The 23,496-nt window shown below is 42.6% G+C and overlaps 1 protein-coding gene across 1 annotated transcript in view; it reads right to left on the bottom strand.

Annotated features, from left to right (window-relative positions):
• Window positions 1-23,496, bottom strand: part of PCLO (piccolo presynaptic cytomatrix protein) — a gene marked incomplete at its 5' end in the record, with an annotated part of 212,886 nt that overhangs the window by 98,770 nt on the left and 90,620 nt on the right. Inside the window, 3 exons of the mRNA XM_081006381.1 lie at window positions 10,057-12,068; window positions 12,480-17,454; window positions 18,753-20,276. Of these exons, the coding sequence (XP_080862507.1) occupies window positions 10,057-12,068; window positions 12,480-17,454; window positions 18,753-20,276 (8,511 nt within the window). The remainder of the gene's footprint in view (window positions 1-10,056; window positions 12,069-12,479; window positions 17,455-18,752; window positions 20,277-23,496) is intronic.

Genomic DNA, 23,496 nt, shown 5'->3' with positions numbered 1-23,496 from the left:
ATGGCGAAAGGAACCACGCCAGATGTTGGGAACGCATTCATAATCGACACGGGCTGTACAAAACATTTGTGCCCGCACAGAGGACTGTTTTCGACGTTGAAGAAGCAAAGCTTCACTGTGAAACAGGCCAACGGTCAAGAGTTGGAAGCGACTGGAATTGGAACTGTGTATCTTGAGAGTCTGAACTTGACTATAAGTAATGTTTACCTGGTTCCAGAACTGAGATTTAATCTGCTGAGCGTGTCGCAGATTGCAAAGAAAGGACTGAAACTGTCCTATGATGCTAAAAGCTGCAAGATCTACAAAGATGGAGAACTGTTTCTTACTGCCAAAGAGAAAGATGGACTGTATTTGTTGACTTTTGATCAAAGTGATTACATGAAATGTAATTCTTCTGTTTCTAACGAAATCTCTCTTACAGGTGTGACCAGTGTGAGCACCAGGAAGGTGACTAACACCAAGAAGGTCGACAGAGCATTTCAGCGGGTGTATGCTGATGTGATTGGTCCTCTAGAACCATCTAGAGGCGGTGCACGATTTTACCTTTTGTGTGTGGATTGTTTCACTAATTATTCTTGGGTTTATATGATGGAGAAACCGCAAGAAACTTTAGAAAAGTTTCAGGAGTTTTGTGACAAGGTTAAAAGTATGCATGATGCTAACATTGATTGTCTTTTCACAGGTGACAAACAAGTTTTTCTGTTACAGAAGTTTCAGAAGTTCCTGGATGGAAAAGGGATAGACCACAAAGTTGCAGTTTCGCAAGAAGCGTGGAACAGGGGGGTCTGTGTAAAAGTGAACAAAGAATTGCAAAAGGGGATGAATGCGCAATTGCTGAGTTCACATTTGCCACATGAATATTGGGCCGAATCGCTAGCGTCCTATCTTCATGTGTGGTTGAGAAAAGTCTCAACAGAGTTGGGATGTTCTCCTTTTGAGAAGCTGTTCAATAGAAAACCTTCTGTTGCCTATTTTAAGGTTTTCGGGTCTCGTGAGAACAGAAGCTCCAGGTGGTGTAAAGAATGCCAGAGGCATTTTTGTGGGTTATGAAAAGGGTCTCTACAGAGTAATTTTGTCTGAATCTGGTCAGGTGATTCTCACAAAGTTCCTAGGGAGTGCTCCAAAGCAAGAGCGGGTAGTACAGACATTTCCCACAGGTAACGATTCTGATGATGATGATGATGATGAGTTTGATCTTATTGAGTTCAGTAGTACTGATGATGACAGCGATAGCTCAGACAGCTCAGTTGTCACAGTCATTGAGAGGAAATCTCACATAATGACTAGACCCTCAGAAGAGGAGGATGAACCATTGATTAAGCTTAGTACTGGTTCTCCAGAGAGTTCAGAGGCTGAACCAGAAAGCAGAGAAGAGCAGCAACTTTTACGTAGGTCTGAGAGAGCAACGAAGGGTGTACCACCCAAGAGGTATTCAAAGGAGTTTGCTAACCTTGCATATGTTGCTATTGTAAACGACCAAGGACAGATTGAAGCTGTGTCTGAGTCAGAGACAAAGGCACAACAGAGAGTTGTTAACCGAGGTAATGCGAAGTCACACAACCAGAGAGGTACATTGGTTAAACCAGTGGCGGGTAGTTCCAAGGGTGGAACTGAAACAACAGGGGAATGTTATAAATATAACAACTGTTTGTTTTCTTCTCTGGATGACGCTTTGCTCGCAGCACACATTGATACTTTAGGGGGAGTATGTTACCATAAAGCACCAATGCTGCAGCAAGCAAAGGATCTAGCAGCTCAGACAGCTGCTTGTGGCTGGAAAGCCAGACAGGATGTTTGTGACTGTTGCCATGGGAACAAAGGGGCAGTCCATTCTGTACTGAGCACCGGATGTTAGCTCAGTGTGTGTGTGTGTCATATGACCCGTACTGGATGTACTTGGGAGGAGTTTTCTCCTTGCTGTTGTTGAGTGCAGACATGATTCTCTGTACTGATGTAAGAGGCAGAAATAAATGATGTAAATAGTTTTCTGTCTGCTTCTTTCCCCTCCCTGGGGACACCAAAGGGGAGAGAGGAAGAACGGTGTGTTCCTCTCATACATCTGAGAAGAATCGCCGGACCTCGCCTGCTTATCAGCAGAGGTTGGGAGACGCGGGGAGGTCGACAGGAATATCTGCCGGTGCCTACGCTTGTGGCACATTCCTCTGACCCAGGCAGAATTCCAACAATTCTTTGGAGGTCTTTAAGCAGAGGCTTGACAACCATATGTCAGGAGTGCTCTGATGGTGTTTCCTGCTTGGCAGGGGGTTGGACTCGATGGCCCTTGTGGTCTCTTCCAACTCTATGATTCTATGATTAATGTATTCCTCTTTCCTCTTGGCTTTAATGTATCTATGTGGGGTTTACTGTCCATCTGTTAGGTTGTAAGTCACTTTGGGTTGCCCTGGGCAAGATACAACAACGGATAAATCTAATAAATAAAGCAATAAAATAAATAAAATAGCTCAGAGCTGGTTCTGGGCTGGAGGGATTTGCAGAGGTCTGCGTCCGTGTGTCCCAGGGGATTGGAGCGCTAACCTCCTGGCACGTACAGACACAGAGAAAGCGCTCAGTGCTCCCGTCTATTTGTCTTTCCTGTTGGTGAGCCTTTGGGAAGTGGCGCCCAACAGCCTGTGCCTCCCTCCTAGGTATGTGAAGCAGTTTAAATATCCCAAATGAAGCATTATTTAAATGGTGATGAGCTCTCTTATCTGGGTTAACCAAACTCTAACCCAATTAACTCAGTTGGATTTGCATATTTTAAACAGTGTATTTAGTTCAATAAAGTATTGTTTTGAGTATTCCATGCTTATTTGGCATCATCATGGATAATATACTTGCTTAATGATTCAGTAATGATTTAAGAATCTTCTGAAATTGGAGGGTGATTTTGTGCTACTTAAAACCAACCTTTGGAACTGCTTTGAATTCACCAGTCCAAATCAACATGTATTATTAATGGAAATACATACATTTAGAACCCCTTAACATATATTGCAGTCCTGCTACAGAGCCAGAATGTTGGTTATTTTGTCTTTTCCAATTTGACAGAACTGTTGATGAGGTCAGGCATCTACCAAATTATAGGAAGCAGCCATGTGATAGGAAATGCTAATACATCCAACTGCTTCTTTTTTGTGTAACAGCCAAGCTTTAATATGGAATACGGAATAACTCCTAATGCATTTTGGGATCTTTCAAATTGAGTTACTGATTTGATTTTAGCCACCTGTCCAGTGACTTCCTACTTGTTGCTCTTCTTTTGTTGATCTAGATTTGCATCTGTTAAGGAACCCCTTAACACCTTCCCTTTTTTCAAAATAGTAATAAAAGAAGCAGGTAAAACAGGGACTCCTTTCATAAAAAGGGGAACTGACTACAGATGGGGAGCTTAGTGAAAAATTTCAGCAGAGCCAGAAATAACTATGTCACCTTATTGAAGAAACGCCTCCCATAGTTGGAAACTTTCAAACCCCAGGAGCTATGACCAGGGTCTTCTACCTCCTAGCCAGATTACACAAAGTGAGCAATTGAGGTCACCCTATTTTATCCAGTACCATCTATGTGGATTCCATCCATGTATCCTATAAAGCCGGCATCCCAAGTTATATGAAAACACAGGCTTCTTTTGAAAACTAAGGGTTGGTTCACATGTGTAATCCTTTTCAATGGAGGCAGTTCACCTATTCAGTTTCCAGGGATCATGATAAATGAAGTAAGGAACATATGCAGATATATGCTCCTAAATTTGATCATGAACCTCCTGGAAAATACCATTCTGTAACTCCCATGAATGTAACAGCAGCACTATGTACTACAGTTCCACAGGAAGATGGACAATACAAGCTGGATCAAATAGTAGTAGTAGTAGTAGTAGTAGTAGCAGCAGTAGTAGTAGTAATAATAATAATAATAATAATAATAATAATAATAATAATGTGATGCAATATTACAATAGAAGGCCACAAACATTTGCTTTTTAAAACTTACGACCTTCCAGATGTTGCTGAACTGCAGTTCCTGTAACCACTGACCCCTGGTCATGTTGGCTTGGGACTGGTGGGAGCTGGCAGTCTTTACAGCAATTAGGGGGCCACAGGTTAGTTACTGCTGATTTAAAAGTTCACCATTTAGGAGAAGTATTGATTTGAAGCATTCCTATGAATGTGAAACCCTTTCACAAGCCCCCTTTCCCCAGATGGAAATCTACACCTGAACATTTTTCATTTTCTTTTTCTTTTTACTAGATCCACTACATGCTTATCAAAATATTGTTCAGTAGTTTTTCATTGTTTAGCTATCTTGTGTCACCGTAGATATTGTACATTTCAGTAGAAACTTGCCAACGAATGACTGAATTTTTACAAAACAATCAAGACTTGCTCTTGATTTTTCCCCCCATGTACAAGCACAAATTACCAACTGTCTATCAACTTATCCTAGAAAATGTTTTATTTCATGATATTATGCACTGTGAACAACAGACGCTTCTGGTGTCACCTGACTCACAATTTATTGTTCATTTCAGGCTATGAATACTGCAATAAATTAATAGGAATAAAGGGAAGATTTGAATAAATTTGCAGGCTACACTTAAAAACTTCATGGCCATTAGTATCTTCTGGTCATTCAGTAAACTGTGTGTTATTACACTCCTGTAGGGTTGTGGAAATATGAGCAATTTCATGGTCACAGTCAGTCACATACAAGCATACAATTTCACCTCTGCCCTGATCTTACCAGGAAGGCAAAGGAGAGCCTTTCTTTCAATCTTGGTCTTCTGCCTCATGTCCTGCCCATGCTAGATTCCTCCTCCAATGATCTGGACCCCCCAGATACTGCTGGAACTCAGGAAAAGTGCAGCACAACAGCTGCAGAAGACCAGGGACCCTCAGGGGAGGCTGGCAAGTGTCCTGCCCTACAGAAAGGGAGCCCAGTCTCTAAAGGGGAGGCAGAACCACCCCTGAGCCCCCAGGGGAAAGTGTCCCTGACTGGTGCTGGACAGGTTCTAAGGTATGTTGCAGTGTTTAGAAATTAATGCAGTGTTTAGAAATTAATGGCATGCATTAAAAATAAAGGAGACATTTAAAACAAGACTAAAACCCCAACAAGGTGATGACGCTACATCATAACTGCACATGGAAGCTCACTTGACTGAATCCAATCCTGCGTCAACATCTCTCCCCATCTGGAATGCTTAACTTGGAACATCTTCCCTGTTGTGAAAAGCTGTCTGCATGCAAAGGTATTTTGAGATGGAGGTAGTTTTTTTTAATTCTTATTAAAAAAGTGATTTCACTTCTCGTGCATTCTGAACAGGCACAGACATGTGTGAAGGCTCTTGAATGTTTCAATACAGGGACAAATTGAACGCATGTCCTCCCCCCCCCCCCAATGTAAACAGTCATTGCAAAGGGTGAGGTATACAGCAGGATCAAGACCACAGCAAATGGAGAGGTTCCTGCTTGGCTATGATCAGGGTGAAAATCCCACTCCTCATTTGCTATTGGGATCAATGGAGGCTCGCCTCCTGGAACTAGTAGCAGCTAAAGGGGAAGAGTGGGCATTTCACTGAGATCATAGAATGAGGATTGAAAAACTCTCCCTAACTGCTGAGGTCCTGATTCTTCATGCACATGTTAACTGCTTTCAAAGTTGTGTGCACACCTTACATTTAAAGCATCCCTCACAGACTCCTGGGAACTGTAGTCTGTCCACCACAGAGCGACAATTCACAAACTAAGGTTCCCATGATTCTTTGGGGGAGAGAAACATATTTTAAATGTATGGTGCATACGCAGCCACTGCTTTTAGTTTGGTCCTTATTCTGGATTAATCAAGAAGGGATGTATTTAAATGTTTTATTGCATGGGTGTCAAGTTGAATAAAATATTGGGGGGGGGCGGGCGGTGGCAAGTAAACCCTGCACTACATAATTGATGACATGACAGCCCCTAGGAGTTGGCTCCTATGTTATATTGTTCAGTTTGTATTCATGGCTTTGGCTTTAAAGGTAAAGGTAAAGGGACCCCTGACCATTAGGTCCAGTCGTGGCCGACTCTGGGGTTGCGGCACTCATCTTGCTTTATTGGCCGAGGGAGCCGGCGTACAGTTTCTGGGTCATGTGGCCAGCAGGACTAAGCCACTTCTGGCGAACCAGAGCAGTGCACGGAAATGCCATTTACCTTCCCGCCGGAGTGGTACCTATTTATCTACTTGCACTTTGACATGCTTTCGAACTGCAAGCAACGGGAGCTCACCCCGTCACGGGGATTCAAACCGCCGACCTTCTGATCGGCAAGTCCTAGGCTCTGTGGTTTAACCCACAGCGCCACTGTGTAAAGTTTTCAGGATGGTCAGGAAAACAAATCTAAATAGGGCAATATCCAGCCACGGTGAAGCACACCAAATTCCTGTTTATTTCTTCATTTCAGTGGAAAGGCTCCACTCTTCTACATGGAAATAGATGAGTCCTAAAAATGCTTAACTCTGGTTTGGCTTGAGCTTCTAACCTTTAAAAACTAGGGGATGCATTAGGATTTCTGCCCTCTGGTCTCCTACTCCTTGTTCATGCAAAGACTGTTAAAAACTCCCTTTGGGGTATATGAGTGCATCTGTTTGTGTGGGGCAGGAACACTTGGCATGAATCTAAACAGAGACAAACTGATAAAATGTTTGCCATGCTTCCAAACTGGACGTTTCCCAAACAATTATTCCCTCAGAGGATGTTAAGGGCAAAAGTTTGCCCTGTTTCCAAATGGAACAGATGTGCCAACAGATTTTGGCACTTTTCCTAGATACCTTCCCTTGAGACTTGGGTTCCCCAGAAGAGGATTTGCACAGCTACCAACTGAATAAAGATTATTAATTATATGGAGCTTAATCCAAGGCACAATAGATTCTATACCCATAGTTCCTTTTTCTAAGTAAAATGCTGTAATTAGAAAGAATTTTCACTTTTAACATTCACTACAAAGCACTCAATACAGAAAACACGACAAAGGAGCAATATACTCCTATCTTTATTATATTATTGGAACTTGAATTGGCTGATTTCTAGTCATTGCTCAAAAAGTTAACACCCCTGCAAGGGTGAATCAACCCCCAAACATTTGCACTCATTTACTGATGTTTGAAGGTTACATAAAGGCATGCAAAGTGACAAATGAATGCTTGACTTGACATAGGAGCCAACTCCAGGGGCCGTGGGTACCTGGGCACCCACCATAATATAATTCTAGAAGCCGGGCACCCACAAAGTCAATGAGAAGCAGTTCAGCTCCATCCTCCGCAGCCAGTGAGCGAGGCACCCTTTTCCAAGCGCGGGGGGTTGCCTCAGACATGGAGGCAGAATCTCTCTGAGTCCAAGCCCCTCCCCACGGAGAAGGAGGAAGAGGAGCCGCTGCCGCAATGCAGACATGTGATGCCACACGTAGCTTGCGCGTAGTGCATGTGACGTCCACATTGCGGTGGGCGCCCACAATCCTGAGGGCAAGTTGGCACCCCTATGCCATATCAAGATATGTAAACCATGTAAAATCTGGGAAAGGTTGACCACAGCCTCGTATGGCCTCCCTTTCCCAGTATTCCTGCTCCTAGAACAGGCTTCCTCAACCTCAGCCCTCCAGATGTTTTGAGACTACAGTTCCCATCATCCCTGACCACTGGTCCTGCTAACTAGGGATCATGGGAGTTGTAGGTCAAAAACATCTGGAGGGCTGAGGTTGAGGAAGCCTGCTTTAGAACAACAGAATGCCACTTAGTTCCAGATGAGCGAGTACCATGTTTTTGGAACTGGCAAAGTGGGTTCAAATCATAGCTGTCAACGTTTCCCTTTTTTTAAGGGAAATTCCCTTATTCCGAATAGGATTCCACGCAAGAAAAGGGAAAAGTTGACAGCTATGGTTTAAATCCAGTATCAGCCCATGTTCTTACATGATGGGCAAGCTTGGGCAAACCAATTTTACTTATACAACTGTAATATATGTAATATCTAGACAATATGAATCTATTCTCTGACTCACAAGTAGGCTTAGGATGTTTGCTTAAATCTTTAAGTTGTTCACCTAAGGGTGATTGTTTTTATTGACTAATGGTAGAAATAATATTTAAACTAGGAACAATCATTCCACTAGTAATATCCCAAGCTCTTTAGTGTGAAGAGAAAGCAGGGTTCCGAAAACTAAAACAGCTGCTTTTGTATTTTGGGATTAAAATTATGCAAGGAATTGATAAACTTGGGAGGATTTGCTTGATGCAACCAGTTCAAAAATAGTCTCATTGTTTAAAATCCTGTGGCGGAAGCAAATCTATATGTTACTTCTCAACACTAAAGTTTATCTCAGTTTAAACTGTCAGCAAAAAACGTTTCTAAAGTACTTCTTTCTCTGAGAGCTGAAGACATAGCAATACAGGGAGACTTATGAACAACTACTTTACAAAAAGCATTTGAAACACAATTTACTTAGGAACACTACTTGGCCGAACTGACAGATCCTGAAATCAGGAAAAATGTTTTGTTTTACTATGGAATATACAGTTATGGAAGGAAGAATGTTAGGCATTATGTGGGATCCTACAATGTTCAGACAACACATGGCCGCCACGCTAGGGAATTAGGTCTCCTTTGAAATAAGGTAAGGGACAACGGCAATAGCAGCTGCTGTCACTGGGCAGCGCTGTGGAACCCGTCTGCTACAGCTTACCTGAACTGGGCTGAGGCAGAACAGGATGGCAATGAGGTCGGGGCAGTCCAGATGAACCAGCGGAGCTAATCCAGCTCTCCTGTTGGTGTGTCTGCACAGTTTACCTGGAGGGTACTAGGGCGGGGCAGCAGTGAGGCTGGGTCTATGCACAGCTGGAAGAGTCAGACTGTTTCTACCAGTATGCCCATGCAATCCCAAGCTTACTGCCACCCTGCTCTGGCCTGCCCTAGTGCTGTTCAGGTAAGTTGTGGTGGCGCCTATGTTGGGAAGGTGGGCTTGTGGGTTTCTTGCCACACCAGCTGCTACTGGGCAACAGTAACGTCATTTTGGCACTTGTGAAAACTCACTGTGTGATACAGCAGCAAAAAAGTGAATGCTATTCCATGCTGCATCAACAGAAGTATGGTGTCCAGATCTAGGGGAAAAATAGTACCCATCTATTGTGCCTTGGTCAGACCACACTTGGAATACTGTGTTCAATTCTGGGCACCACAATTTAAGAAGGATGTTGACAAGCTGGAACGTGTGCAGAGGAGGGCAACCAAGATGATCAAGGGTCTGGAAAGCCTTATGAGGAACAGCTGAAGGAGCTGGGTATGTTTAGCCTGGAGAATAGGAGATACGATAGCCATCTTCATATCTCAAGGGCTGTCACATGGAAGATGGAGCAAGCTTGTTTTCTGCTGCTCCAGAGGCTAGGACCTGAACTAAGGGCTTCAAATTTCAAGAAAGGAGATTCCGACTCAACACCAGGAAGAACTTTCTGACAGTAAGAACTATTCTACAGTGAAATGGACTCCCTTGGTCAGTGGTTGACTCTCCTTCCTTGGAGGTTTTTAATCAGAGGTTGGATGGCCATCTGTCATGGATGCTTTAGCTGAGATTCCTGCATTGCAGGAGGTTGGACTAGATTACCCTTGGGGTCACTTCCAACTACAATTCTATGATTCCAATTTCTTAGCACACTTCCTTGATGGAAGTAATGGATGCATGTGCATTCCAAGCTACTAAACTAGATTTCTGAAAGGAAATATATGAAAACAATTTAAGTATGGAGGAAACTAGTAAATTCCTTTTCAACACTGATTCCAATAAACATTGCGATTAACTCTCATTTAAGTATTTCCCATTTTATTTTGAAGCAGCACCATGTTCCACCTTCCTTGCAGTTCCATGTCTAATTAAAAATAAAATAAACACCTCCTATCAGGTTTCAAAAGTACCAGAGCTTCATTGCCAGTATTGCCCAATTACCATTCACATACATAGATCAAGTTAATGAAGCAGTGCTCATTATAATACATAGGATGTCACTCAAAATGAACTTGTACTTTGAAGAAAGAAGGGGTCTTACCAAGAAACCATCCGTGTACAGGAAATGTGCTCTGGAAGGGTCTTCGGCTGTTGGGCTCAGCGGTTTGGGGTCAGACAAAGAGCGCTGCATCACCTTGGCGGACTTGGGGCTCAGCTGCGGAATCTTGGGGACCTCGGAATGCAGAATCTTCTGAGGACTAAGGTCTTCAGCGACAGGCTTCTCATAGGGTACAAAGGCCGACTCTATAACTGCAGCCGGAGATACAGGCGAAATGGGAGAATAAAGTACTTTGGGAGATTTGGGAGGGGAAGGGGCTACCTGAAGGGTGGGTTCTGGCCGGAGGTGTGAAGAGTAACCTATTTCTAGTGGTGTTGGGCGCTTTTTATCTTTCTGAGGGGAGGTAGCTGTGAGGTATTGGGGGCTTTGGGTGTCTGAATCCGTTTCTGTCTGACACCCCAAACTTCCTCCTTTGTATGTCTTTTCTGGAGCTGAAATGTGTTTTACGATTTCTATCTTTGCATCTAGATGGGCCCTTGCTGAAGGGGTCCGTATTGTCCCTACTGGCTCTGTCTGTACGGATATCTCTGCCACCGTTTGCACTGCAATACTGGCGACTTGGGGAAACGGCTTAGGCTTGTCTGCCTCAGTGGTACCTTCGTATTTCCCCACACGGGCTTTCCTCCTTGACCTGTTGGTCGGATCCCATTCATCTTGGTCCTCATCGTCTGTCTGAACACTTGTATCCACACTCTTTTTTGTTCTCCTCCTCCTGTCTGCATAGCCCATGTCCGCACCATCCTCATCGTCGGTTTGAACTCCGCTCTCCACTATCTTTTTAAGACACCTAGGCTCTTCTTCCAGAGCTCCGTCAAGTTCCTCGTATGGGCCACGCAGCTTTGGCATGGAGCTCCTCTTTTTCAGCTGCTTTTCCTCTCTCACATCCACGTCTTTAAGAGACATCTCTGAGACAGAGCTTAGCAGGCCAGGCCTGGGAATGTACTGAGTTACACCATCTGACTGAACTGTGTACCAGGCTTGGCTTTGTGGAATTTCGATTCCCAGCACAGCAGAAGCAGTGGTAGTGGCTTCATCACCAGCCCAAAACTGCCCGTTGGGGGCAGCAGCGTACTGGCCTTCAAGGATGACTTGGTCTGTGGTCGTCTGTGGAGACACAGTTCCAGATGGTTCGTAATTGTACTGATAGATCTGCTGGATCTTCTGCTCTTCCAAGTGCTGGTGGAGCTGCTGCTGCAGGTGCTGGATTTGTTCAATGTGCAGTTGCTGCTGCGCTAATGTTTCCTGCCTCATCATGAACTGTGCCTGCCTCTCTTCTTCTTGCTGATATAAGAGGTGGTGCTTCATAGAATGCAACTCCTCAAGCTTCTTCTGAACCATGAATTGCTCTTGTTCTCTGAACCGCTGAATTTCTTGACGCTCCCACTCAAGCTCCTCTGCAAAACGTTGCTGCTGTAGTTTTTCGAGCTCTAGAAGTTCGCGCTCCAAGTCAAGGTGCTGCTGTTTGCCTTCTTCGGGGGCAATGAGGTGTGTAGCTTCATCCTCAATTATATCTACAAAAGCTTCTGAAGCTGTAGTGAAAACAGGCATCAAGTTGGTTGGCTCACTAGTAATGGCTTCCATGGGAAGAGGTTGCAACCCTGGGTCAATGTCGATGTCAGTAATTGCACCCTCTTTCTCAGAGGCTACAGTTGTCAAGAAATCATATGATCTTGGAAGTGCCTGGCTATGTTGTAAGTTTGATAATGAGGGCATTGTGTCAACTGTCTGAAGAGAAGATAGGTCTCTAACGGAAGTACTGAAAATAGAACCAGGTTGTGTGGTGATAGCAAATGTGGATGGCACTGGAGTCGCAACAGATGAATAAACAACTCCATTAGATGATCTCAAAACACTTCCAATGCCATAAGGGGATCCTATGGATGGTACTATTCGTGCTTGGGAATACTGAGGTGCACTGATCCCAATGCCAGAAATTACTTGCCGAGTCTCTGGGTAAGGACCCGTAATCTTGCTTGAGTAATCCATAACTTCACCTGAAATTACAGGGCAGAGTTATAGTCCAGTCTTTCAAAACAAAGCCCTTTTTTGCGAGTTCTGCAAGCCATCCCATCAAGATGAGTTAAATGAGCGGAAGAGCTGGGGGCAGCTGCATGCAAATCTTCACTTTAATGCTCTACATTAGCTGTGCAGGAGGGAAGGGGGGGGGGGAAGCATTTCCTGAACATGCAGGCACATGCAGGTACCTCTTTGTGCAAAACGAAGAAACAAAAAATAAAAATAAAAATGCATGTATAAATCCCAGCACAGTTTGCCACAATGTCCAACATAAATTTTAATAAAAAGGGGAAGAAAAAAATAGAAAATAAAAATAATTCATCCTGAAATGAGATGAGCAACACCATTACTATATTTCAAAGTAAGATCTGAGGCCTTGTCATACTGACCTGTTGTTACTCTGCCAGAAGTTAAGTCTACTGCTACATCTGTTGCCCCAACTTGGTAATCAAAGGTATTCTTGCTTTTGTACATAAAAAGTCCGGCCTCTGATAAATTGGTATCTGACATAGAAGGTTTCATACCTCCTATTCCTTTATAACCATAGGGCCCTGAGCGGTCATACTGATAGTGATCATCTCTATAACCAAAACGATCTTCAGGTAGTGTTGTGGCGGGTGCTTGAGCTGTACAGCTCCTGCCAAATGGCAGCTTGTAAATAACATCACAACAAACAGCCCTTCTCCCTGCAGTCAAGTCCACAGGTTTTTCATCATCTTCTATTACAGTGGTAACAATTCCTGAAGTTGTTTCATCCACTGTCACCATGGTTCTGTGGGATTTTGTGGTGCTGAGATCAACTACTTCACTCTCGACTGGTTCATGAGTAGTGGAAACGTCCGTCCAACCATTGGTTACACCCACAGGAGGTACCATAGCAGGCTTTGTAGTGCCCCATGTGGCTGGAGTACCTAGGGACAAATTTATTGGCACCTCATCTCTGTCTGCAGAGAGTCCCTGGACGCCTGTTACTCTAGGTCCAGGCTCAAAATGTTTTGCTGTTGTTAGCTGCAGTGGAGTTGTCATTGCATGCCCCAGATCTACAAGACTTTCTGTACTTGTACTATAGCTTACAGTAGCTGTGCAGGTCACTATTGTAAATGTTTCAGTGACTGGTGCTAAAGAGATACCAGCTGTCGATGCAGCGCTGAGATTTATGATAGCTGGCTGAACAGTACTTACTGGCCGACCCAAAGTGTCACTTGCCATAATTTGCCTTCTCACATCCGTGGGAGCAGAGGATAGGTCCATGCAGCTACCTGCCCTTTCCACATCCATTTTAGTCAAGGTGCGAAGATCAATGACATCACCAAAAACATGGAATCTCCCGTTCTCTCTATAGCTGGGTGGTTCAATGATATGTGCCGGCTCTGGGGGTATGGTTATGGAAACACTATCTAATCCAGCATTTTTGAGCAAAGACACTGTAGTCCTGGCAACCTCTGTTGATATTAATTCTGTTGCTGAACTAGGAGCTATCTCAAAAACTGACCGTGCACTGACAGGAACAGGAGAAACAGATTGCAAAGCTCCTGGACCATATTTGCTTCGATCACTTATGCTTTGCATTTGCAGAGCAGTCATAGTTGGAGTGAATAATGATTGTACAACCTGTGGACCCTGTTCTTTAGGGGGAGATCCTGAAGGCCAACTGGTAATTGCCTGACTGGTGATAGACTCTGTGGGAGTGCCAGGCTCAGAGGGCAACGTGATAACAACATAGGTTTCCCCTGAGGATTTGGACAATCTTGGGGAAGATTTATTAGAATGTGGAGACAGTGGGGAAGTAGGGGATGGCAACTTATACTCTACAGGGGAAACCAAGTTCAAAGTCATACTGCTGGTGAAAGACAAACCCACTGGTTTTGGCTGTGTTTCTGCTGGTTTGTGAACAGTGGTCGGTAGCTGAGGAACTGCTGGTTTGGGAGCAATAGGGGGTTTTATTATTTCGGCAGGTCTGTGAGTGAACACAAGTCCTGCTGGAATTGAAGCTGGCTTGGGAGGAACAGGAGGGGGTGTCGATGTGTACATTTTTGTGACGGGTGGTCCAGTCATGTTTATAGCAGATGTTGCTTCCGCTGTTTTGACGCCACTGGCAGATGGTACTAGGATGGGAGTTGTGGTCACTGGAGCCTTAGCTAGGGGTTTCTTTTTAGGATAAATAGCTGGTTTGGGCAGAATAGGTGGAGGAGGTGGGGGTGGAGGTGGTGGGGGTGGAGGTGGCGGGGGTGGCTGAGCTGGAGACTCAAAAGAAGAGCTTTTGTAAAATGAAAATGTTTGGGGTGTAACAGGGGGAACTGGAGAAATGGCAGATGGCAACACAGATACAGAAGGCGTGGCAGAGGAGGATACTGGAGCTGTACATGTAAATTTCTGGTCAGATGTAGCATCTGTCAAAGCTTTTCCTGTTATGGTCACAGGAGGTCTTGCCTGTTTGTCTTCATAAAGTCCCTTCATAACATCAAACTTGGCTGCATCTTTTACAGCTTTCTCATCTTGTGGTGGGAACGTTTCTATGGCATCAGAAACAGAAACTAAGGGCTTGGGCTTTGTTTCTACAGAGGCTGATACAAAGGATTCAGTTTGAGAAAGGGAAACCATAACCTGATCTGCAAGGGTCTCCTTAGCAGCTTCAGAGTACTCTTTCGTGGAACTTATAGGAACTTGGGTCACTGAGCTGGTCCCTTCGGAATCTGGAAACTTGCTAATAGCATCCACTGTTTCTATGTAACCTGAAATCACGCCATCTGGTGAAGAACTACCAGTGGTGTAAACTGAAGATGTGGATGATGTTAGGGAAGACGTATCTGATGGTATAATGGACGTGGCACTTTCTGAGGCCTCAGAGTACATCAATATGGATGTTTCGTGGGAAATTATTTCTTCAATTTCTCGGGCGTAATCTGTGAGATATTCATCCTCTATTTCTTCAGTTGTGAAGTGCTGAGTAATTTTGACATCCGGAATAGGAAGCACCGAAGAGCTTACTGAAAGTATGTCTGAACTGGATGAAATAGTGCTTGACGTCAGGGAGGTGCTTTCTGTTACCTCTCCGGATATGCTCGTTTTTGTATCTGAAACTGTAATTAATTCAGGAGATGGCTGGGTAGGACTGGAGCCTGGAGTCAACTCCATTTGTTGTCGCCTGATAAGTTCCTCATAAGCAGCATCTGCATCCAAGAGCTGTTTTTCGTCACTTGAAGATGGCGCCACACTGTCCAGTACGATTATCTCATGACTTTCTGGCATGATGTAAGAGCTAGACACAATGTCTTCTTGAGGCATACCTGAATGCAAAGACTCTATCCTGTAATAGTCCTTTTGTAAGCTGGTAGGCTTTTGCATAGGTTCTCCATATATCTGATCTGGGGGCGCTGATGTTTTTTCTTTCAGTTGGCTAAATTCATCACCCTCTTCTTGCCTTGTCATGAGGCTAGCCTCCATAGCCCCACTATAGGCATCTTCTACTAAAGATTCATATATATAGTCCTCTATTAGCATGCCACCATATAAAGGCTCTTTCTCAAACACTTCGTCTTTTTCATTTACATCTGGAAGTGGCTTGGCTTTGTGGGATGTATGCAGGATTTCTTCATATACCTCTTCAGCACTTCTTAAAGGCTTTTGACCGCTCTCTTCTTTGACAAACCCAACAGGCTGCTCTTCTGTTGGAGAATATAAAGAGACAGCTGTAGGTAATTTGTAAACCTTCTGCACTTCTATTATTTTTTCTGGGCTGATTTCAAAAGCTTCAGGATCTGACTCAATACTTGGGGAATATTCAGAACAGGAAGACCGATGTAGTTCCTCCATTTCTGCTGCCTGGCGCAATTCTTCTGTCGGAGAAGCATCCTCAATCGGAGATAGGTTACTTGGTGGTGTCTTTGGCCGTTCTCTTCTTCTCTGGGCTCTAAGCTCATCCTTGTCTTTCTTGGATTTTTTGCTAGAGCTCTTTCTTTGCTGCTGTTGCTGTTGTTGTTGCTGCTGCTCTAATTCACGTTGCTTCTCCTGCTCTTTTAGCAACTCTTCCTCCTCCCGAAGCTCCTCTTCTTCGGAAGAATCTTCAATAGTTGGAAGAAGAGGACCATGCGTACGATGCCTGGCTTTACGATGCTGCTTACTTTCTCCACCCATTTTTTTGTGGCTGGGACTGCTGTCACTATCTTCATCAAGGGATGACACAGACGTAGGAGATGTACCTGGAGTGAAACTGGAGGCATGCAGACTTGAAGATCCTTCTCCTCTTGACCTATCCTCTGGTGAATCTGTAAGACTCTCCATCTCTAACTCTGGTTCTTCATCAAAATATAGACTTCTCTTTGGTTGTTCAGATTCCTCAGAATATTTATTTGCTATTGTGCTATTAAGTTCTATTGTTTTGAAACGCCGAAGACCTCCTCCCGTTACAGTGATTTCTTCACTTTCTTGACTTTTTGTTTCCCTGTATTTTGGTTCTGGACTTTCATCAAAGGTCTCATCATCATCATCATGCCAGGAATGGCGTCTGCTGGCATCCTCTTCATAGCCTGTGCTACTTTTGCGCGTCATCCTCTTATGTTTTCCAGCTATTGCTTTTTTGCTTTTCACTTCTTCCTTCTTCTGACTCTCACTTGTACAGATTTCTTTCAGCTGGTTTCTCATGAATTCATCATCTTCAGAACCTGACGCATCTTCATCAGCACTCATCTCCATGATCTGTTTTCGAATGAAGTCTTCATCGTCACCTGACCCTGGACTGTCTTCTGGTTTGTATTCATCACTGCTGGAAGACCCAACGCTGGTCCGTCTTTTTCTCCGTGGGACAGGTGAATTCTCACTCTCGCTGCTATCTTCTACAGAGTCATAGCGCTGCCTTCTTGTTGATGTATCTTCTGTCGCTTCTGTCTTCTGCTTGTACCCCTTCCGAGAAGATACACCTTGCTTACTTACCTCTGCAGAATCTCTTCCATCTTTTTCTTGAATATTTGGTTTTGCCAAATCCTCATCAGAACTGTAAGATTCCTGTGTGCTAGGTGTGGACTTTGCTCTATGTGGCTCTTTTGCCTGCTCACTATAGACACCATAAAGGTCTTTGGTCTTTACAGGCTTCTCTTCAATGAGGGAACTTGCTTGAGCTTCCAAAATGGATAACACAGTGCTTTCTAGCTTAGCAAGATCGGAGGGACTGGTTGGGCTGCTTTCATGTGAAAGGCTTTCTTTTATACAAGTTTCTTTCAAAACATCCTTTTCATCACTTGGAATAAGACTGGGAATTTCACCAAGTGAACTTGAGATGCCATCAGATGAGTAACCGGTGTCACTTAGACCTTGTGGACTTTTTTGCTGCTGTGAGCTTGATGTGTCTGATTTGTCATCTTCTTTTTCCTGAAATATATATGAGCGCACACACATATTAAGATTCAGATTCAACTAATTAAATAATAGCATCACTCATCCAAAATAATGTTAATATCTATTATGATCATGATAAAAATGGTCAATTAACAGAAACAGTTTAACAGTTAGGTTAAAGTGCTAAACTAGAAGTGGAGAAATATACTAATTCTCTTATCCAATAATTTTAATCACAAAAATGCCACTTGAAATAAGACTTTTTCAATTAAATGTAATTATGCTCTGTTCAATAATTCAACTGAAATTCATTCTGACAAGCTTTTATGCAGTGCAAATAGGGGAAAATTATTATCAAGAAAATTTGGTGATGAACACAAATTTGGATAGTTTTAATAGGGGGTTGGCAAATTCATGAAAAGATCATCTATTTTCGACAACCTTGGTGGGAGAATGAAAATTAAATATGGAAGATTTGCTATGATTATAGGCATCTTTCCCCCAAAACCTATTTTACTTATTGTGCTGTTGTTTTTTATAGGCTAGGATTTGGACCCTCATGATTGCGGGAGGAAACTGATATCCATTGCCCTTGGAGCATTAAAATGATATTTCTCAGCATTTGGGAGGGCAAGGGGTTTCTTTGTTTTTTAGCTCCTCTTACAACATTGTGGAAAATAGAAATGTATGGATTCTAACTGAAGCTTATTCATAGGTTGTGGTATGTAGCCCAAACCCTGTTCACCAAACCCTGAAACCTTTTAGAATACCATGAAGCTCTCCTGTGCTATATCAAAGATCAACCAAATGAATCTACAGCACCTCAATGACCAGTTACAGATAATTTAAAGGAAGTCTTTTATCACACTTGACAGTGTTATTAACATCACAGAGACTCTTCTCTTAATATTTGATAATTTGTAGGAAACAACAGTTTTGAAAGTAAGAATAGGCATGAATGCATGAACTTATTAATGAAGTTGGGCAAAGTTTTGTTCATTTCAGTATACACGAACCTACCAAAACCAAATCTGCATGGACTTGTTTTAGTCATTTATGACTTGTTTTAGTCATTCTATGTCAGTAAAAACGGTGGTGTGAATTAAAGTTAGTCATTCAAAACAAATTGGGTGCACTTCAGGAAAAGTTAAAGCACTTTAATTTCTATTTATTTCAGCTGGAGAGTGAGGCATAAATGCTTGACACTTCTCTCACTGAGATAAATGGAAATTAAAATGCTGAAATTTGCATAGGCTGTGATCATTGTTTCTAGGATCTGGACCCATGTCATTCAATGAAGGAAGAGTTGGGAAGGAAAGTTAAACACTCACTGCTTTCTCCTTCAGTGCTTCCACATGATCAGGCTTTGGCAAAGGTACTGGCTGAGCAGAGATTTCTTCTTTTTGAGATTTCTGAGCTTTAGATATGGTTTCTGGAATAGTCATCACTGAATCCTCTTTTTTTACCTCCTCCTGTTTTATTGTTTCTTTTTGTACCTTGGCTTCTAGTTTTGCTTCAGAAAACTGCTCTTCTACCACAGCCATGACTGGTTTATGTTTGGGCTCAGGAAAAGGGGGTGTCTCTTGTGAGGGTAGAGACCTGGTGTCCCCTTCCAGGGTTTCTGCCAATTGTGTTTGATCGTTACTTGACTTGGAAGAAGCTGGATCCCTCTGAGGTGTTTCTATCAGTTTTCTCTGCTGAAGTTCCACACCATCCCTTTGAATCTGCTCAGCAGAGGCTGTCTTCACTATTTCCCCCTGAGTTAAAGCTGAGTTTTCCTGCTGAATTTGATCAGCGGATGGAACTTTGGCCAGTTTTGCTTGCTGGAATTTTGGATCGGCTCTTTTAATTGTCTCATCTGAGGGTACTTTTGTCAACTTTTCTTGCTCAAGCTTTGCATCTTCCTTTTGGATTTCCTTCCGGATCTGATCAGCAGATGGTGTTTTTGCCAACTTCGCTTGCTGGATCTTTGGGTCTTCCTTCCGAATCTGATCAGCAGATGGTGTTTTTGTCAATTTCACTTGTTGGATCTTTGGGTCCTCCTTCCGAATCTGATCAGCAGATGGTGCTTTTGTCAATTTCACTTGCTGGATCTTTGGGTCCTCCTTCCGAATCTGATCAGCAGATGGTGTTTTTGCCAATTTCACTTGCTGGATCTTTGGGTCCTCCTTCCGAATCTGATCAGCAGATGGTGTTTTTGCCAATTTCACTTGCTGGATCCTTGGGTCCTCCTTCCGAATCTGATCAGCAGATGGTGTTTTTGTCAATTTTGCTTGCTGGATCTTGGGGTCTTCCTTCTGAATTTGCTCAGCTGATACAGTCTTGCCCAGTTTTACCTGCTGAAGCTCTGGGTCTTCCTTCTGAATTTTATCAGATATTTTCCCCAGCTCCTTTGGCTCTTCCTTTTGAATGCCTTCTGAGATCTTATCGGCAGATGGCTTTGTGGTTAGTTTTGGCTCTTCTTTGGGAATTTGATCAGCCAATTTTTCCTTCTGAATTTTTGAATCTTCCTTTGAAGTGCTTTGAATAATTTTATCAGTTGATGCCAATTTTTCTTGTTGAACTTTTGAATCTTCCCTTTGTGTACCTTCCTGGATTTTATCAGATGAAATTGCCTTTGCCAATTTGCCCTGTTGAAGTTTTGAATCTTCCTTCTGAATTCCCATTCCTCCTCTTGGCTTTTCCAGCATTTGAGCTGAAGTCTTCTGCTCAACAGGTTTAGCCTGGCTTTGAGGAGCAGTTGATGGCTTGGGTGATGATTTTGAAAGTACAGGAGGTGTTATTTTGTCCATATCCCCAAGCTGTCCTGATAATGCTCTTTGTGTCTGGCAGTTTAAGCACAGCCATTCTTGTACCTATAATATAAAAATAACGTTACATTAATTAAGGATATTTGCTGTGTTAAAATATCAATATTAAAGCAATATTAAATATTAAACATCACTCTGACTTTACGAACTTTTGGCTGCGACACTAAATATACAATGGGTTGTATCAAACTAAGTCATACTCGATGTATACCTATTGAAATCATTGGTTTAAATTAGTCATGTTTAACTTAAAGTGAACGGATTTAAATGGGCCTAATCCAAGTATGAGTTAAACTGCAGTCCTAACCCCACTTACCTGGGAGTAAGCACCACTGATTTCAACAGAACTTACTTTTGAGTGGACATGGTTAGGATTGTATCAGTTGGATAAAACCAATAAATATTGTAAATCATTGGAGATATTGTCCACAGAACCATGGCTACCATTTTAGTAGCATAAATTAGGAGTGTCCAGAGATTAAAGAGTTGTAGTTGATTAACTACCTGTACTGAAATGGACTATATAACTGTAAATATATTCACAAAAAGGCAAACTCTTATACAGAGATCTTTTCAAAGATATTGAAAAGAGAGTGAAATAACTTAGGATTTAATAAATTAAAGCACCACTCCTTGTTAGGGCAGGCAAAAATTATTATTTTCATTCTCCTTACTTGGTTCAAAATGGTTTTAAACAAGGGTACAATTCAATCTCTGTCCTGCTGATTAAAATTTGTTCCCACTGATTAATCAACTACCAGTTCAACATACAGACTTAAGAGAATTCTTTGCTTAACAGACATGACAAAGAATGCATGGCAGGCATCATCTGAAAACACCAACGACTGAGCTGTATAAGGAAGTATAGTTCTGAGCAGAAATCTTGTAATAAGCTTTTTTTTATTAATTTAATACCTAGAATAAAATCCAACTGCTAATAGATATTCACAAGGCCGACTCTGGCTAAAATAATTAGGGATAAAAGCTCGTTTAAAGAGCACTGGAAAATATAACTCACTGCATGCTGTGTGTTGTTGTACTGTAGATTTAACTCTTACACACAAAGCACCAAAGTCTGCAATTTCAAAACTAATTTTTGTGGAATGTAATATTTTTTAATTTCAATTTTTGGACAAAGTTAAAGAGAACAGTAGTAATTACTTTCAAAAAGTTTTCAATGTTTTTGGGATACATTAAGTCAACAGTCTGAGGAATGACCCAGCCAATTTCTACCTTGTTAGATGTGCGCCTTATTTCAGTGCAAGAATGAGGCACATTTGTTGCTAAAAAGCTAAGAGGATGTTCAAAAGTCAACAGATGTGCATACCTAAATCTCTCCACTGAAATAAGTGGGAGCTAAAAATGCTTAGCTTTGGCTTGATTATGCCCTGATTTCTGTGGTAAGTTTCTATCATGTTATAGGAGCATCCATGAATGTTGGGAAGCAAGGAAACCTTTCACAGAATCATAGATAGAATCATAGAATTGTAGAGCTGGGAGGAATTCCAGTGGTCATCTGGCCCAGTGCCATGCAACACCGCCCAAAAAAATCTCTCCTCACAGTTTGCAGTCCTGCTAAGCCAAAAATCTGCAGGACATGGAACAACTTAATGCAGTCCTCCTAGGTGATTTCCAGTTGGGACCAGAGAAGGGAATTCCACCAGTTCCTATAGAATATGCATGCCATAATCATCACAGTCCTCAGAAATGAGCAGTGCTCTGAAGGGATACTGAATAATACTGCCTTTTTAATAGAATCAGAAAATCATAGTGTTGGAAGTGGCCATGATGGTCATCTAGTCTCACCCCCCTGCATTGCAGGAATCTTTCACTCAACATGGGGCTCAAACCCACAATCCTGAGATTAAGGCTGGATCTATATATAAAAACCGATATGGGGGGGGGGGAGCTCCCAAGGCAATCTGCCATTGACTTTGGATTCTGCTCTACAGCGCCATCTGTGTCGCATTTTTATAACACATTTTAACGTTACAAATTGACCTGTGTAGCTGAGTCCTAAGAGGCTCATGCTCTACCAAACATAGCAAAACTAGAGCTTACATACAATAATAAAGTTGTCTCTTTCTTACTGGAAGCTAGTTTTGTGAAGCTACGAAAGGAATGAGAGGAAACGCAAACAGAGTCCCTCTTCAAAGATCGACAGAAAAAGTCCCTCCCCCATTGTTTCCATCTCTTCCTTCCACCTGCAGACTTGAACAAAGGCATTTCTGTAGCAGAATTTATAATCTACTTGGGGTGAAGTGGGGACATGAAGCAAAGCCCAGCAGTTATAATCCCAATCAGCTCAAAATCCACTTTCCTGAGGCAAAATTCACCTGCCCAATAACATGGCGCCTACTCACAACTGTCTCTAAATGAAATCGTACTAGATTTCTTGCACTTGCCAAAACTGCGATTCCAGAAAGCACCAGCTACAAATATAAATGTGTTCTCCCCACCTTTCCAATCAAATTTGCAAAAGGATCCCAACTTCACCATTGGTGCAAGTTGGGGCTGGAAAATAATGTTACCTTTCCCCAGTTAACAGGCTATACAGTGGTACCTTGGGTTACATACGCTTCAGGTTACATACGCTTCAGGTTACAGACCCCGCTAACCCAGAAATAGTGCTTCAGGTTAAGAACTTTGCTTCAGGATGAGAACAGAAATCATGCAGCGGCAGCAGGAGGCCCCATCAGCTAAAGTGGTGCTTCAGGTTAAGAACAGTTTCAGGTTAAGTACGGACCTCTGGAACGAATTAAGTGCTTAACCCGAGGTACCACTGTATATCCCTACAGATAGGCATTGTTTTGCAGGTTAGTCAAGTATAGATAAGAAGTCCTACCTCTTCAGTAATCCCAATAAGCGGAACTCCATTTTATAGCTCTTATTTTTAAACACTACTTTTAAGTAAAGTGCATATGTAAGGTCTGTGCTTATACAGCTCTGCTTAGAGTCTCTGTTGTACAGTTTTCTACAGCGGGTTTTCCAGTGAAGAAACAAATGTAAAATCCTTCTTTCCCAATGTGCACAGGTTTTTAAAAAGTGCCTTGTCAGTGCATGTTAGGTTTTGAGAACTGCGTGCTCATTTGAAGCCTCTAAAGTAAAAGAAAGATTCTATGAACCTTATTATGTCATCAGCCTCTAGGCTGTTGGTTCCCTGTCAGAATGGTTTTCTGTAAAATTGAATTTTGTACCGTGAAGTCATATGCCTCAGCTTTAGCCTTGTCTTCTCCTCAGTTAACCTCATGCCCTGAATGCAAGC

The sequence above is a fragment of the Podarcis pityusensis genome, assembly GCF_964106645.2.
Source record: "Podarcis pityusensis genome assembly, chromosome: 5".
Lineage (NCBI taxonomy): Eukaryota > Metazoa > Chordata > Lepidosauria > Squamata > Lacertidae > Podarcis > Podarcis pityusensis.
Note: the sequence above shows the minus strand (reverse complement) of the source record. Positions and strands in the feature narration are given on the sequence as shown.